Source organism: Harpia harpyja, chromosome Z (assembly GCF_026419915.1).
Source record: "Harpia harpyja isolate bHarHar1 chromosome Z, bHarHar1 primary haplotype, whole genome shotgun sequence".
Taxonomy (NCBI): Eukaryota; Metazoa; Chordata; class Aves; order Accipitriformes; family Accipitridae; genus Harpia; species Harpia harpyja.
In genome coordinates this window covers 18,390,746-18,409,443 of record NC_068969.1, presented here as the reverse complement: position 1 = coordinate 18,409,443, position 18,698 = coordinate 18,390,746, and the positions used below count along the sequence as shown (strand labels likewise).

Below are 18,698 nucleotides of genomic sequence, written 5' to 3'. Positions count from 1 at the left end.
TTGGAAATGTATTTTAGTCTTATGGTAGCTGTCAAATAACACGTTAGTAGACTCCCAGCTGCCTGTGCAGATTCAGGTGATGCTTGTCTTCAGTGTGTGCACACATATGGATTATATGCATGTGTCAATAATGAAGTATGCTGAAGTCCTCATCATAATAATAATAATATTGTTATTATGAGGTAGTCTTTAGAGAAACAGTGGAAAAGAGAAGGTTAATGACTCTCAGGGATAAAACTGATATTTCCTCCAGTCATGCTAAAAGCTCTCTGTAGCTTGACAGAAACTAAGGGCTTGTGGCATAAGCTTTTGGTTGAAATTCTCTGGCCTTTTTTTATATGAGGCTAGAATTGACCTTCAGGGTCCCTCTTGGCTCCTCGTGTTAATCCCTTTGTGGAAATGGTCATGAAGTAATAGCTGTTAGAGCCTAACACAGAACTTCAAATAGGAAAACAGATTAAATATCAACAATTATGGAAGTGACTTTAAATTTTGACCCTACATTTGAAGGCATTGCATAAATGTAATAACATATTGTCTGTGAATAACATGGAGGAATATAAAACATACTGAGGTGCCTGTATGATGCCTCGAATTATAGCCGTAGAGTGTACTGACAATATGTCATTTTATTCTTCTAAGATATGTTAACCCGGTTACGGTAAAAGAATTTAAAATCTGTCATTCTGAGCTATTTGTAGCTGTTTAAGTTCTGTGGGAGTTACTTTTATGGAAGACATGTGGTTATATACTGTAAAAGATGGGGTTTGTATTTTCTTTATGCATCAATCTTTTGTGCTATGCTTCAAAGCAAATAGGAACAGATGGAGGTTTGCTTTTGATACAACACAGCATTTAAAACTCTAGTATTGTGAAAAGGGTATGTGTTATTGAAAGACTTTAGCAGGGAGGTTTTTTGTTTTCAGTATAAAGTTGCATTAGGATAATATTTTTTATCACGCTGTTAGAGATCAAAGTATTAGTATAGTAAATAATCCTCTTTGTCTAACATATCTAAATATATAGTGCTAGCTTGCATACTGTGCTCCTTTACTTCAGGAGAAACCCAAGTATTGATTGCGGGCTGTCTGCCAGTAGGACAACAGTTTGTCTCTCATGTGGGAAGAGCATCTTTTGCTGGCACAAAATGGGATTATACCATTGCCAGGAGTCAGCTCCACCTTTGCCATTATACCATTGCCAGGAGTCAGTGACAGCTCGTTAATTATTGCTTTTGTCTGTAACGATTTATCCTGTGTGGAGAATGTGTCCTTTCTTAAAATCATTCAGTAGTGTTCCTGTGACTTTTATAGCATCTACATTCAATGTTTACCACCAAGACAAGCAAATGTGATGTCTTTGTGTGCATGTGTAAGGTTGCCATATCTTTGTATCCATGATAGAGATACATATATATACACATATATGCACACGCCAGCATCTAAACTAGCATGTTGAGAATGGAAGGTAAATTCTTCTCCAACTGTTGTTGGCTTTGCATGGCTGGCGTGGTTGTGCTAGCGTCCTCAACAAAATATACTTAGAAGCGCAACCAGCTACGCATAGATAACAGACCACTGTAAACACATCTATTAGTATATAGTTTCCTAGAAGATGATGCTAATTCTATGTCAGCTGTCTTTCTTCTCAGATATGCTGCAATGCACAGAATTTTATAGGGAAGAATTATATAAAATTTAGTGTAAATAAGGAGATTGAATATGAAACAATGAATTTGTTTTAAGGTAATTGTCTATTAATGTTTTTATAGCACAGGATAACTTAAAAACATGAATAGAGTTCAAGCCAAGTTGGCCAATCTGTGTTGATATTAAATGCAAAACATTTTGTCTAGCCAAGATCACTCAGTGAGCCTTGTGTAGCTTTTAAAAAATACCTGTAGCTTTCAGAGTATTTTGGATGCACAAACGCTAAGAAAAGGCATTTAGGTAAATCAATACATATTTTACCTTTTCTGTGAAAGTGTTGTTTAACTGCTGGTTTGAGATACCCATAAGGCAGAAGAGCTCAGTTCGCTGTCTCGTGAACTGTTCTTAATGAGCATTATGTTATTTTCCCCTCTCGTTTTTCTAGGCTGTTCAATTAACCCCTAGACGATGGCTGAACCTGCAGGAGTACCAAAGCAAAAAAATAATGGCAGACCATGGGGTTACAGTTCAGAGATTCTTCGTAGCTGATTCTGCAAATGATGCCCTGGAGGCTGCTCAGAGACTAAGTAAGTTGACTGATAATGGGAGGAATCTGCTTCACCAGATAGCAATCTGGAAAATAAATTGCTTTCTAATAAGTTGTACACAATCTTCAAATTGGTGCTTATTGAAAAGGTTTGATATATTATCCAGACCATAAATATATGCTTAATTTTGTACATGAACAACAGTCTATAACAGCAATATTTCTTTAGAACTTTATTTCTAAAATGTTTTGTATGCAGCATGTAACATGAAGTCTTTAATTAACATTATGTAATGTTTTGAATAATTCAGAATTCAGAATAACATCATGAATGGTTGCTGAGGAAAATTATTATTGTTGTATACTTGATATAATTTAAGGAACTGAAGTAAATGAACTTGTGTAAAAAGTTGTTTTCAAACAAAAATTTGCTGTATTAAAAAGCAAAAGAAGAAAAAGGTTGTGGACTCTCCATTTTAAAAGATTTCAGAACCCAGTTGGACACAGTCTGCTTTAGCTGACCCTGCTTTGAACTGGTGGGTTGGACTAGACAATCTCCAGAGGTCCTTGCAACCTCAACTGTTCTATGGTTCTATGAAGAAATAAAATATGTATGAGAGAATTATATACATGTATATTTGTTCACATGTATGTTTGTCCATATGGAGAGAAAAGAAAAGGTGAGTTTGAGTTACCTACCATCACAAAAGTCTTGACAGTGGTTGGGAGAGAAGACCATGCTTCTGGAACTTCATTTTCGTTCTCTGACAACATCCTCATTTTAGTGTGGTGAACATAAGATGATAGTGTGTGTCAGAAATTAATTTATATAATACCTTTTCTCTCAAAAGGAAATGCGTTGAAGTACATTTGTCGCCCAATTCTAAATCCGAAAGTTTTCTACTTTTTAAAGTTAATAATAGTTTGCATAGTTTTCCTCTTTTCATTTAGCTTTCGTTAATATTACTATATCACACATCAAAATGCCAGAGGCCAGATATTATTCTAGTTTAATTGTGTAGTAACAGGAAGGTTTTTTGTTTTGTGCTTTACATAATGCACAAGCCACTTAGTTAAATGCATTTCAGTTTTGCACACTGAAAAGTAAATTAACACAACTTACTCCTATCAAAGATCTCATCAGACCTCAAGTAGCTGAATAAGATTAGCGTAATGGCTTGCTAAATCTCTATAACTTTATTAGGGTGATACATTTTTCAGTAATCAAAACCTTCTTATGACAACCAGTATATTTGAAAATATATTTGAAACAAAAACATTAAATGCAACTGTTACGGTCATTTGGCAGTGCAAAATGAAAAATGCTGACACAAAGCAAAGCTCATAAAATCGGAGGGTTTCCTCATGTCTGGATGCCTGAGAAAATCAAGAAATGCTAACTGAAGCTGTGGCAGGTTTTTCGCAAATTTTACAACACTTAAACTCTCCTTTTCATGATTGAACTCGTAAATGGATTGGTCTATCGAATAACTATTACTGTTCTCCATCTCTATAACTATTTGGAGAAATAAATGACTCCATTAAAGGCAGTGAACCTCTTCTGTTTTATGATGCCAGATTTATTTTAAATAACCTCTGTAGCTTGCTTTGCAAATCACAGAAATATTGGTCTATTAAAAAAAACAACTGTGTTGAAATTTAAATAATCAAAAGTAAAAACTAAACCCGAAACTTATTTGCTAATGAAACTTTATCGGGTAAATTGCATGCATTTTAACTGCATTGGCTTGTTAACACTTCAAAAATTGTCAGTGGTACCTTTTTTCATTTTATGTAATTGCATTCAACCATGCTGCATTAATGGGCATTAAAGAATTGTGATTTATAGTGTGGAAGCTATTTCATGTTGAAATGATTGACACTCCATTGATCCACTAAATAATTAACAATATCCTTGTAATCATTCTGATAGCGTGCTGTCGTCGTACTTCCAAAATGCACTTTGAAAACTAAGCATCAAGAACACAAGTTTTGCTACTGTGGTCGTTGTTCTTCCAAGATTTCATCAGATTTATCTTCTTTATGATCCTTTAGACTAGTAGTATCTCTGTCACTCAGGTTTATCTGCACAATTTGATATGGGCTGCTGTCTTCTGAATATGCAACCACACAAAGTAAAAAGTTACGAGCAAAACAAAAAACTTCAGCCTACAGGAGGCACAAAATATTCCAAAATAAAATAACAAATGGAGGCGGCTTTGGGATGTTCTTGATAGACAGGCATTCTGCAGTAAAAGATGGTGAAAGGAGAGACCAATCACACCTGCCAAGTCCTGCTCAAAAATCTGGTGTTTTAAATACTGTATGCCACATTGCAGCTGTCCTTAACTTTTGCTTCTGCAAACAAGAAAGGATGCTTGCCAACAAATTTCTAAGATTAAAATAGAATAAAGTTGTCAAAACTTGAAAGTCAAAGGTTCCGTATTTTTCTTGTGAAAGGAGGTTCTTTCTATAGACCTGTCATCATGAATACAGGAGACACAATGATTTTCCTTGATAATCTTACAGCATTACATCACTCTCATAGGTCTGTGTGTGTGATAAAGGGGTACAGAAAAAGGGATAGAAATTCCTGACATGGAAGTCTTTACGAAGTCTGGTATTTACAGATTAATTTCAGAATTTCACCAGATACTACATGCTTGGCAGAGCTGTCTGTACTGCTACAGTGCCTGTGCTCACCAATTTTGCTATTGTTGGATTTCCTGTTGATGCAATGGAAAGAGATGGGATTAGATTATTTTTGCTGCTGTCTTCACTTGTCAGGAAGGTGTTAATGCATGTGTTCTTGAAAGCGTTTGCCTTTATCCAGTATCAGCAGTTTTGTTATAGTTTGCTCATTTCCTCTGTTGCTCTATTTTTATTAATATGTACACTGAATACACTGAATGTTAATTTTCTCAAAGATTTTCAAAACTTACCAACAGCACAAAAGGCAGTCTACAAGGAATTTTTAATGGAATTAAAGGATTGGTTTTTATTTTCTTCTAAGATAAGAATGGCAGATGTGAAGAAAATTAAAATGACATCACTAATATTGACTTCAAAAGAAGTTGTACACAATAAGGAATACGAAATTAGACCCCAAGGAATTCATTGCCTTCTACGTGCTAAGCAATTTTCAGGTGTAACTCTCGTAGAAAAGGTGATATTTACAAAATATCAAGAAATGCAGTCACAAACAGTTTTGTGTTTCATGTTAAAATTCCTAGATTTTCAAGAGAGGAAAGAAAAAGATGTTGTGCTGTTTTGCTACAACAGTATGGTGTTGCTTGATCTGCAATCTGAAGAAACACAACCTGTAAACAAGTCCTTACAGTTCTAGTGCAGCTATTTAACAGAACAAAGTGAAGTATTTGGGAGCTGAGTTTTTGTCTGAAATGTAAGATCATCTGGCTGTTCCTGCATTAACTCAAAGTCTTCTGATCTGATTCTCACTTAATGCAGTGGTACATTAAGGGCTTGTTTAGCCAGAGAAGGCATTTCCTTTCTTGCTATTTCTTTTCTTCATACTGTAGTACTGATATAAGGAAAAAATCCTTATATATGCATAAATATACCCACACTATTAGGGTGTGTGCATTTTCATTGCTTGTATTGGGCAGATGCGCTGTGCATCATTTCAGGGTCCATCATTTTCTCTAGCCTTCTCCACTAGAGGCCTTTAAGTCTGCTTCAGCTTGTGCACTGTTCTTTATGTTCTGCCTGATGGAGAAGTTATTAAGGGAACCATCATTTTAAACTAGTAGGTGGACAAAGCTGAGAGGGATTATAATTATGCTGGAGGGTGTTACTATGTACTGTCGGTTGGCTCTTTGAATCAGTAGAGAACTTACAGGGGTGGTTGAAAATGCTGACAATCCTAAATGGATGCTGGAAGCTTGGCATGTGTTTCTTTTTCTGATTTTTAACAAAAGCAATAGAGTGCTGCTCGTTGAGTGACTTAGAAACACTTAGAGTGTTTCATTACATTTAAGAATCAGTCAGGTGCAGTGTTCACACTCTTATCACAGAGAAATGCAATTGAATTGAGTGCAAGGCTTTTATTCACTCTTCTTTAAAAAAATGTATAACAAAATATAGTCTCTGCATGTCCTATTTCTATTGCCTTATGCATGAGGGAACTCATAAAATTCGGCTTTGGACTGAAGGCATGCTTTTTATATCAGGCTGGAGAGGTAAACATGTATTTTATAAAGAACAGAAGAGGTTTATTGAAGCCTCTTTCCATGAGGTCATTTACCTGTCACCTATTATTCACTATTTTTAGAATATTGAAAGAGTTCTCAGTCATGTGATCACCAGTCTCCTTCCTATCTCAGCCTGCTGGGTTTTTTCCTTTGGCCATGTTTAATTTAGATGGAAGGCTGCATTTTTAGATGCTGTTTCAGATCCCTTATCTGAAAGTTCATCTCTCCAATACAAGTTGGGAAAACTGCTTGAAAGCAATTTATGTCTAGAAGGGATCAAAAATTGACCTTTAGCTTGGTAATGTCCTTTTTGTATAGATTATGAAGAAAATGTTGGTGATAATGCTGTCTGCATTTAATCTAAGCTTTTATGTTAGGAAAAATGAAAAAGATCCTCGAACCTGATGTTTCTGATGATATTAAAAATGTGAATTCAGATTCTTTTTTTGTTATACCTGAAAGAGCTTTTCTAGGAGTATCCTGTACAGACCAGCTCTCTGTTAAAGTTGTATTTAAGTAGCTTAATTTACTCCTCAGTCTTTGAGTTTGTTGGCTGCTTAGCTGATCTTTTTTTTACTATCATCATGCGCTTTGCTTACATGATTTAATTCCGTTTCTTCTTCTCTCCATCAGGATAGGTAGGAGAGGAATTTTGCCTCCTTGCATTTCTGTGACTTCCAAATTTCTTTCCATTGTATGGTTCACTGTGTAGTAATAATTCTTCACCTGTGCAATATGAGTTATTTCTCAAAAAACCCCTATGCACTCAGTGGTTATAACTAGTTATTTTTTAGAGCTCTTTGTATTATGCTTCTCTGCATATGTTGAAAAATCACACATTGCTGAAATAGCGTTCCATGGAGCTGTACTTAAAGAACATGCTCGCTGTTAAAGGAACAGCTCCCCCATAAGTCCTCTTATTTTTTCTGACAGCTTTTATTAAAGTTCCTTATACTTAAATTACGGCTTTCTGAAACTATCCTTTCAGGCAAAATAATGCTATAAGTTATTGACTAATACGATTCTATTCTCAAATGGGCAAGTATTTAGAAAACAACCTTTTAAATTTAATAGAAAACTAGTGGTGGACGAGCTGCCTTTGGACCACATTCAGCATTGCTGAGCATGAGTATTTCTCTATTCTGTTTAGCAGGTTTTGAGTTAATGGATTTTGCCTTGTCTGAGTGGTGAAATCTAAGACTAGAGGGAATCTGCATTTTCCTGTAGCTTCTCAATGATAGGAAATACCTGTTAATACTGTGTTATTCCCAGTCTTCATAGGCACTTCTTGAATGCATCCATTTCAAAGCTCCACAAAATTTGCCATTGTCTGTGGTTTTAGTCTTTCTGTCCCTTGTTCAATTTCTTGTTGTATCTTAGAGCCCTTTCCTCGTTGTATCCATTTTCTCATTTCTTCCCAATGCTGTCTTCCACCTTATGAGTTCTGACTGAGAAAAGCCTCTTCCTTTTTTGTGCTAAACAGTTATAGCTTACCCTACTTACAACAAATATTTAGCAATTGTGTACTGCTAAAAGCTGCTGTATGTTTGTGTGCATATTTCTTTTTTGCTTGCTGAAGTGTGCTTTGCTTAGACTTGACATAGTAGTCATAGAAATTGATGTTTCTGTGTATGATCAAAAAACAAATAATGGTTGCTAACAGTTCAAATAATATTTTTTCTATATTTGTCCACTTTGAAATGGTTTGATTTTTGGAAAAATTTTCCAAATTTAATTGTTGTGCCAACAATTTAAAAAATCTCAGCTGTGTCTGAAAATGATGAAAATAATAAACTAGAATAAAAGTTATGAGGGTAAGGCCTTGTTTGTTACAGTTATTTAAAGTAATTTTTTGTGGGAGGCTTAATAATCGATATGTCAATGATCCAGTGTATTTACCCTATCTACTGGATGAAAAAATCAGCTGTGGAAAATCAGAGGAATTAGGAAAGGTGTTAAAGGGTTGTCTTCACTGAAACCTGCTTTACTAAGGATTTTGTTACAAACTCGTGGAGAATTTGCTGTGATACAGCTATAGTGCAAAGCTGGAGTATAGAACTTACTTGATAGTAGCTCTTTTTAGGGACATTCTTCATTTTCTCTCAGATTGCTTTTAGGTACTTTAACTTAATCTGTTTTGGAAGCTAAACCACACAAAGGCACAATTAAGGTGGAATTAGGGTTTCCATTTGAGGATTTCCTACACAATGGCTGTTCACACTGCTGTGTAGCAGGACGTTTCTTCCTGGACATGAGCCCTAAAATACTACTGCTTTTTCCTCTTTGTGTATATGTTTTGTTTGGTAGGTTTTGAATCTTGTAATTCCTGCTTGCTCTCCCTCCCCCTTGCTTCTCTCCTTCCTCTGTGTTTCGTGCTAAGAAACTTTATTTCACAGAGGCTGCTGAGAAGTAGCAAAATTTTAAGCGCAGCAGTATTTAAGCCGTGCATTATCCTTGGTAAACCCTGCAAGGGGTCTCTTGCGTAGCTTTTTGCATGCCTCATTCCCCCTCTTCAGCTTAGTAATGTTTTTCCACATCAGCCCTTGGCACCTGTGTGAAAAACGGGCAGCTGTCTAACAGCACACGCATTTGTTGGTAATGGCCACATGTGTTGCATCCTACATGCCAGAAAAACAGGCAGAAAAACTTCCAGCTTCCCTAACTGTGATTTTGAGTTTTATTCTTTTTGAAACAAAATTAATAAAAGATTTTGTCAAAGCTTACCACTGGGTATTGTGTTGTTTTCAAGCTGAACCTTTCTGTTTCAGGTTAAATTACGAATTGTTGCTTTTTTAATATTAGATATGGAAATTCTTCTAAGGGCCCTCAGTCTCGTGAGGAATTACAGAAATAGTTAATTTCAAATGCATTTTTATGAAAAACAAATCAGTTTTGTTTTTCTTATCTGTTCCCTTTGTTAGAAAATTACATGCTGAGTGTGAGTCAGTAAATGCAAGCTTGAGACTGCTTACAATAGTTGGGTATTTTATAACCATTCTTCGTCACCAAATGTCTTCATATTCAATAGATTTATAGTAATATGAGTAATGGCTAGGGGGCTAACAAATCAAAATCTCATTTCAGATGTTTGACACTAATGTTGTGCTGACTTATTGTTCTCTGTGTTGGATTTCTGATCAAATTACCAAAATAGCTACTTGGAAGTAGCAACACAAAGTAAAAAATACTCTAGAAATGGGGTACTGAATTTTATATTTAATGTGTGCCATAGAAAGCGGTCGTTTACAAATTTCAATTGTGTTAAATATATTAGTGGATTTTTGTTTATAAAAGAAGGAGGTGACAGAAGCCATAACTCTTGATTCAAGAATTTCAGCAGGTGGTAAAAAATGCAAAATTTCACAAGGAAGGTACAAGATGACTGCTGGTATTTATTCCAGACTTGTCACACCATATTTTATAGTTCTTCAAGGTACTTTTGCAGCTGCAAAACAATAACCAGATGCATAATTGAGAAGCAGCTGCATGAAATGTTCATTTTTTTATGCATAAAATCAGAACCATTAGACACGCTTTATGTATAAGGTATGAAACACTAAACAACATTGTTTTCTCTGCAGTACTAGCAGCTGTGTAAAGGAGAGAAATCACACCTACTCTCTCTAGATGCTCATCTGCTTCTAAATATTTGGGGGCCGATTACTGAAAGCGAATTTCTTTTCTGTTTTTGTTTTTCCTTGTTTGTTACTCTGTCTTGCATTGGAATGTATGTGATAAAGCATTTGCTTTGGTTTTAATTTGTAAAACCCTGTTGTAAAGGTCCATCTGTGACACTAAAGAGTTGGGGGGTTTTGGGGTTGGTTTTTTTGTTTGTTTGTTTGGGGTTTTTTTCAAATCACCTCTATTTATAGCTGCTGTTTTTATCTGAATGCCACAGTGTATCCCCTTCTGGGAGTGTCCATTTCTGATGGAAGATAAATGAGTTGTGCTTTTTTTTAAGATCACTGCCGTCACTGACTGTATGTGTTTCAAGGCAGAACTGAATCCCAAGTTTTTCGTTTGATACAAACTACAGCACTGTTGAAAGAAATACCAGCTTGTTTCAACAATCATTTAGTTAGCACTTGTATTTTAACAAACTATATGGGACAAGGTATAAAATAATGGTAATTGTCCAGAAGCCATGTGTCGCTTTCACTTGAGAATTCTTCTCTTATTTCCTGTGAAGCCTGATGTATGTATTTATTGAAAAGAAATCTATGTGTTGATAGTTACTGCAGCTTAGCACATTTCTGGTAACAAATACTGCAAATGTTGTGGCTTTAACTTGAGACAGAAAAGATCAGATTCTCAGCTGGCAGTCTGTAGTTTTTCCTCCCTGGGCCTCATTACTATGGCTGTATTGGTGTGATCTTTTGGGTGATTGTGATCAGAAGAACTGCACTTCTTTTCTTTGCATAGTATGAACTCTCAGCAGGAGACATGTTTTAGGTATTAATTTTGAAATAGTGTTTATTAGTTAGAAACTTGAAATGAGATGACAAAGCTTCTGGAATTGATGGGTCTTCACTATGTAGTGCTGCATCTTCTGTGTGATCAGTCTCAGTATGTAATCCCTTGTATAAGGGTGTCAAATACTTAATTGATGCTTATGTCTGTAAAGTGTGGGGTGTGGGGCTTTTAATTTAAATTTTTTAATGGAAGTACTAGTAGCAAAATCATGTTGAACTGAATTAGTATAAAATCTAAGAGCAGAATGATGACAGTCTATCTAGAGGAGAGGATAGTTTATAAATTAGCCCCTTTTGTACTGTCTGTTAGGTCCTTACTAGCAAAACTCTTTCATGTGGTCAGTAGTTTGGTAGCAATTTCTTCAAAGAAATATATAATCTGTTCCCTCCTCCATACCATGAACATTTTTATCCTTGAAACTGATTTTATTTGAGGCTGCAGTTTATCTGAAAAGGGGGCTCATTCCTCCTAGATGTATGTAGAGACCTTTTGTTTTTTAGTCAGGCATCAGATAATTGGCACGGTAAAGAACAGGAGGAACTGGGCTAGATTTAGAGACAGTAAAACTGGGAAACTTTAGAAACAGTGAAGCTGAGTAGTTCTTTCAAATTAATAGTTAAACTTATGCTGCAAAATCAGCTCTTACTCAGATGCTTTTCTTTAACTGAATCCTGAATTATTGCTCCATCTTTTACCATTTCTTTTGTTGAGTGTTTAAAACAACAGTTCTGGTTATTGCCCTACTTTGATACTGTCTTAATTTCCCTGATCTCCACTAGTGTCCCCCAGGTGACGCAAGGTACAGCAGGAAGGTACCATTAGATAACCACTTTCCGTATATAATTCAATTGGGGAAGTTGCATTTTTTTAATCTGTCAATTGTTTCTGTTAAATTTGTTATACCTTTTGTCTTTATGGAATAGGTGGTGGTTTAGGATGGGCTGTGATTGATGTGTAAGGATATTAGCTTGTACATTTGCTATAAAAGCACATGGTTTTGAACCAAGCCAGGAATCTTCGCTCACAGCTGGCCTTTCAACTTGTATAAAGCTCAGAGAACACGCAGCATACAGCCTGCATACCATGGTTCCCTTCCCCTCTTTTCTTCCTTCAGCCTCCTCCACTCTATGAAGTAATCTTAACTGGTATTTTGCAAAGGTTAGTATGACTTGCAAGAGCTTGTTTTATCTTTCAAGATGGGAGGAATTTACAAGCTGATATTCTGAATACATCAGCAGTTGAGAAGTATGATCATAGGAGGCTGTAATGATTATTTTTTGGGGTAGATAATCTCTACCTAAAATGGTAGAGCAGTTTTTGAAGCTGAGGTTGTTCTGACATTTCACTAATCTGCTACTTCGTATTTGAGAAAGTGCTGTGAATTTAAAATATGTTTGTCTACATTTCTTCAAATATTTGCAGTTTAAGAAAAGTAAAATATTTCAACACACTTATGAATATGAAATGTGTCTTTGTAACCCTGCTGGATTTGATTGGGAGATATTATCTGACTTCCTGCATCACAATATATTTTAAATGGGGCTCTAACCCTTGAGAAGTCATCACGAAAAATTTGTGGTGGGAATCATGTTCAGGTTACTACCAGAAGTTAGCTATGCTCTTATTTTAAGTGATTTTTGTTTTATTAAGAAAAATCTGAAGTTGACAGTTTTACCTATATGTGGAATACTCTACTCTGTCCTACAGTTAAAGTCAGCTATTGTTTCTTGCATCATTGTGAAGGAGAACATTTTTCTTGCACCTCCCCTGGGCTTAGCTGGACTGCTCACCTGAGTAAGATAAATAGGGCCAAACTTCAGGCTATAAATCTTAAATATATTTATTGTTCTAAATGCTTAAGAACAGCCCCAGGATTTTTGCAGAAAGAGTAAGGAAAGGCAGCTGTGAAAAGTTTACTGTATAAATAGTTAACAATATAAAGTCACTGGGAAGATTTACCATTGCTGCACTGCACTTCCCTCTACTCTCTGCCAAGTCTTATCCCTCTATTCCTCCAGTTATTCGTCTGTGTATTTTAGTAGTAGCTTTCCTGATCTTAGTATGTGTGAGTATTGTGCTCCACTGAAGATTTTTGTTATAATAATCCTGATACTGTGTCTGCATGTCCAACATCCCCTCTTGTTCTTGTTACCACAGATAAATCTTTTACACAGGTTTTTGGTTTAGCTCATTAGATGTTCAGTGTGGCTGATTTTCTTATTGCCCTTTCCACATCTTACCTTCAGTATAATACATCTTTTGTTTTGGATACGTTGGAATAAAAGTGGAACAAGAGGATCTTGAGGCTGAATACTGCAAATTTAACTATCTTAGAAAAAACTAATCTTATAAAATTTTTCCCCCTATAAATACAGGCTTATGTCTCATGCCATAAAGTAATCTGCCATTTAAATATGATGATTAGCATGTGCTATAAATAACTTGCGTATTTTTATCTTTTGAGTGACATTCCTATTTGAAGTGCATATGCAGATAGTATTTTCTTATCAACTTAGAAACTTAGTTGTTTCTTTGATCCCTAAGCAGCTAAGTTAGATGCTTAAAGGTGCTTTCATAGTGAAAAGTTGTTTTACAATTTTGAGATGAAAAAATTTCACGTATTTTCATATTTTATGTTGTCGGTTTCCAAAATGAGACTCCTGTGTCTCTTGAGTTTATTCAGCTTTGTGTCCATTTTCACAATTGTAATGGTATAGGTTCTGATTTATGGCTGTTTTTTACACTGAGTTTTTGACATTGAGTATCCTGTAAATAGTGATATGTGTGCAATTCCATAGACTGTAGTAAGCATTCCTTCAGAAAATTCTAGGCTGATGAAGAAATGAAATAAACCAGTCAACTTAAATACTAGAGAGAGATTTTTAAGGGCTGAGGTTCAGAGGTAATTTAACAGGAGTTGCATATCAGTGAAGATGTCTATATGATGTGATACTTGTCAGTTGTGCAGAAAGGAATGCAATTAGTGCAGTTAACAGCAGGTAGGGCAACGTTAATTATACGTTCTCTTGTCTCTCTATGAATTGTTTTAGCTATTTAGATCCCTCTTCTTTTGCATCTTATTAGGTAAATTATACCACAAGAGACTTTCTGAGAGTTAACTGTGACCATTACTTACACAGATGTCATTTATACTGCCTCAAATATAAGTTCTGAACATGACCTCCAAGTAAGAAGGTTGAATGGAAGACATGGCAGAAGCATGAACAAAACATGACGCAAAAATTTTGCCTTTTAAAGAAAAATTGCCCTATCGTATACCTGACACTTCAATAAAATCTGGAACTATTTTTTGCAGTGTAGAGAAAAGTAATAACCTACTGTAGCGTTCTTTTCAGCAGTTACCTCTTCTAATTTGTAAACCAGGCAGACACAATTAAGTGACTCTGTGCAGGAGCTGAGAAGTGGGTTTTCTGATGTGGTAAAGCAACTTGCTGACCTTAAGTTAATGAAATACTAACCAGTTCTTAACAGTTGTCGGGATGTCAGAGAGAGCATCAGTTTTTGAGGATTCATAGGAAGGGTCATTGGGGTGGTGCTTGGGTCACATATTTGTCAAACAGCAGACTAGCTGAACCTACAAACTCTCAGCTGGGCCATGGTTATAAAGTTGGTTGGTGTACAGATATGATCATCTGCTGCTGACAAGTTCAACACAGATTTGATTTACAGTCCTGCTCATCTGAAGCTGAGAAGTTGCTGAACAGCACTGCGCATGAAGAATGTGAACATTTGAGATGCACTTGCTCACCTGTTATGTCAGTCCCTTTATAGGTTCAACATAGGTTCAAAACACTTAAATCAGCAGCACGTTCTCTTTCTTTCCAAACACAGTTGCTGCTTATTCCAATTTTACTTTTTTACCTAGAAAAATGCACTTTATATGTGAGTAATTGAAAAAGCTCCAAATTCCAGTTTGATACGACTGCTTACTCATTGTGATGTTTAGACTGAGCAATTTCATTAAAATATGTAGAATTCAACTTCCAAGCGTAATACCTACCTGCAAAGTCCCCACAGAGCTCATCTTGCAGTAAGCCTAAACGAAACAGCTTTGCTGATTTCAACGTTGTAGAGATGCGTCTTTTCCTGTAAATGCTGACTGCCAAACCAAAAGCTAATGCCTCTCTATTGCTTTTACATTCATTTTTCTAGGCTAATTTGATGTTACAAAACCTGGAATACATGAAGTCTTAACTGTAATGTTATATCTTTGCTGCTGAGGTGGTGATTGGAGCTTGAGCTTTAAATGCTAAGCTGTTAGAGTAGGATGTTTCTATTCCCTCGAAGGACTAGGAAAGGTCTACACGGGACAGGCTATTGTATGAGGAAGGCATGTAGGCTTCTAAATAACCACTTCAGCTCTACTAATAATTGAGGCTTGTGCCATGTGCCTAGTGTATGTAAGTGTATGTAGCACTCTCTATCTTTTAACCACCTAAAAAAGTGCCTTATTGGATACTAGAATTCAGTTGTCTTATGTATACTCCCTCCTCTTTGCAAGTACTAAAAAGGTAATTGTATATCTTAAGGAGAATCAAAGTTTGTATTCCTTGGATTTAAACTTATCAGTGGTTGGCCTCATTACAGACTGTTCGGTCATAATTATACAAAATTTGGTATGCTATCCAGCAAACTGTTCTGAACAAAATCCTGCGTGACAAATCAAATGCTGAATTGATTCAAATGAAATGCTTGGGCAAATCTGTGTAAGCCTTTCCAAGTTCACAGAAAAAGAGAGATTAGAAAGACTGGAACAGTCAAAGGAAGCACTGGAAAGCCTGCAATGAGCAGGAGGTTCTTGTGCTTCTAAGTGGGCATTGTGAGGGCGTGTGTCCTCAGATTTCCTGTGAGGTTCAAGAGCAGCTCAGTAGTTTGTAAGCTCAGTTTTCTTCAAGGACTTAATAAGAATTTATGCAGATAACACAGGAAATTTGCAGTCCATGAGTACCAATAATACCTGTAGGTGTTAGGGAACTTTTTTGTTTTCTGCCAGTATCAACGCTTTATTCTGAAATGCAAGTTGTGACCACAATCAAATAATCAATTATTTAATAATTTTGGTCACACAGTGGGTTAAAATATGTATTTAATAATAATAATTAGCCTGTTAGAGCACACAATATTTCTCATTTGAAGATTAACTATTATATTCAAAAAAGATGATAGATGGCATTATCACCTGATGAAAGATGTCTAAGGGGCTCACTGACTGCATGGTGAGCATGGGGAAGCTTCAAAACTTTTGAGTTACAAGGTTTATCTTTGAGTATTATGTGAAAGCGTGAAATTGAATATCATTTATTTTGTTCTAGAAGTCATGGCTTTCTCTGGTGACTCAAGATTGTTCTTAAAAGGTACTATAACTTTAGATAGTCTTCAGTGGGACAGGATTGAGGCTTGTCAGACTTCCTCTGACTGAACTTTCCTTGACCTGCTTGCAACTTTGATTTACTTGGCTTAGCTGTAACAGCATTTTTTCTAATTGACCTGGTATCTGTGGCTAATTTGGTTTACTTTTGTTTATCTTTGTATGATGCCACTGTAGTTTACAACTAATGTAATGATGCTGTATAGAAAAATACAGACCTGGTATAGTAAGAGGCTTTGAGAAGTGGGGACACAGGGTGTAGTGTAGAAGAGTCCAGGTATGGAGTGATGAGAGACAGAGCACAGGCTTGGTGCTGGAGATCCCACAGCTATGAATAACTCACCGATGGTCAGTTAAAGAAATGCAGGCCACAAGCAGGATAAAACGGTTCTAGCATTAACAAGGAGAACAAAGAACTGGTATCTAATATCTGTAAAAGGCACTGTATACAGTGAATTCAGGTGACCATGGACCAGTGAAAAAAAGAGAAAATTTTAAAAGTGTGTGGATCCTAGAGTGAGGAAGAAACCATCAAAATAAACATCATATTCCTCCCAATAAAGGACTCCAGATGGTGATGGCTTGCTCTAACAGCCCTAGACCAGAATGAAGCTGTCAACCGTAGGACCCAGAAGAGCACTGGAAGGATGAGCATAACACCAGGAAAAGGGGTAGAAACTAGGAAATAGTTGTATGACAATTTTAACTGCATTATTATTGAAACTCTTTCACATATAGGTATTCTTTCTTGTTCTATACAAGTAAATCTGGAGTAAATTTTTTTATTGGATTTTTAAGATTATGGTTATACTTACAATGTATTCTTGGCTTTATATGTATCTAAATATGTAAGCCGTGCTTTCTTTTTGCTCATAAACAAGGTTTTGAGTGTAACATTGCTAGTAGCATAGGTTAACACAAATGCCTAACAAGTATGACTGCTGCTTCCCTGAAGCTCAGCTTCTGTAACTCTAGAACGTTCATGAGGTATGTGTGCTTCTCTGCAGGAGGCCTATATTTTTGATTTTTAAACACACCCTCCCCGCCTTTTTTGTTATGAAGCCACAGTCAGTACACTGAGAGTGTTCCCCACTTGAAAATATTTTTTTAGAAGAACAAAAAGACAGTTTCTTTTGTATATAAAGAAAGAAATAGGTTTATGTGCAGGAGTGAAGGATCTTAAATAAAACATTGTCCTTTTTCTACTTTAGTTCAACTGGGAAAATCAATTTTTGGTTCTTCGACTGCAAAGAAAGATCAAAAGGAAAAACTGACAATCTAAACAAAGGGCAAGGTGATACGGGCTGCTTGCACTCCTGTTCCCTGGTGTGCTTCATACAGGCACTTTTCCAAGCAGAATACATTTGCAGAAGAATCAAGGGTATTTTTTTTTTTTTTTTCCTCTGAATCAATGATGTTGGGAGTAAAAGTGACCTGAATATAAAAGTAAAAAAATAGTACTTTATATTAATTTTTGGAGTTCTTTGGTGCTAATATAGGCAACAGTTCTCAGATGTGTGAGGTTCCTCATTGCAGAATACTTATGTTTTAAAGAATTGTCACGGATTTTACTTCGCTAGAACTGGTGAAAGCTATCGCTTTTTTTTTTTAAAGCACGTTATGTAATGCAAGAGAAAAAATGTTCAGTCCCTTGCACAGTTAGAGTGCTTTTATTCTTGCTTAAATGCCTTGCCAGGTACGTATTTGAATCTTCATGTAAAAACCAATTTCAGTCACTGTAGAGGGAAACTTTATGGAGATTGGCTTTTCTGCTTTTTATTGAATCATATTTTTACCTTTAATAAATAAAATGTGATTTATTCTTATAGGCTCATATTTACAAGAGGAGGATATTAAAGTGTCAGCAGGAAAAAAAAAAGGGAGGAGCGTGAAAACTTTCTTCAAAACACACAAACAAAAAACCACCGCAAACTGAAAAACAACTTGGAAGACCTTTTATAAAGTATATTCATTGTCTTCTGTATAAACATAAAAAGTTGAAAATAATTACCAAAGTATTTGACTTCAATGTATTTCCACTTTTTGGAGAGAATTATTGTGTAGGCATCACCTTTGTAACCATACTAAATGTTAATTCAATGGATACTGTAAGTATAAAAAATAAACAGGCTGCGTCTGACTTGAGGTGCATCTTTGCATGAAAATATTTTTGTATGTATGTTTTGTATCAGTATGTTTGGGTCTTTACCCATGCAGGCAGAATGCATTTACATTTGGGACTCTGTACTTTGGCATGTCTTGGCATGGTAGAGATGCAAATAACTGTCTACGGAATGCTCATTTCAAATACAGATGGTCTGAAGTTTCAAAAACAGCAGTTGTAGCTGGCAGCTCTGGGATATTTTGGAGAGTTTGGTGTTTTCAGGGAAGGGTACTCTGTACCGTAGCATTCGTAAAACAGAACCTTT

The 18,698-nt window shown here is 35.9% G+C and overlaps 1 protein-coding gene across 1 annotated transcript in view; it reads left to right on the top strand.

Annotated features, from left to right (window-relative positions):
• The window catches only part of SUCLG2 (succinate-CoA ligase GDP-forming subunit beta), a 135,494-nt gene that overhangs the window by 26,401 nt on the left and 90,395 nt on the right, over positions 1 to 18,698 (top strand). Inside the window, exon 2 of the mRNA XM_052777751.1 lies at positions 2,095 to 2,236. Within this exon, the coding sequence (XP_052633711.1) occupies positions 2,095 to 2,236 (142 nt within the window). The remainder of the gene's footprint in view (positions 1 to 2,094; positions 2,237 to 18,698) is intronic.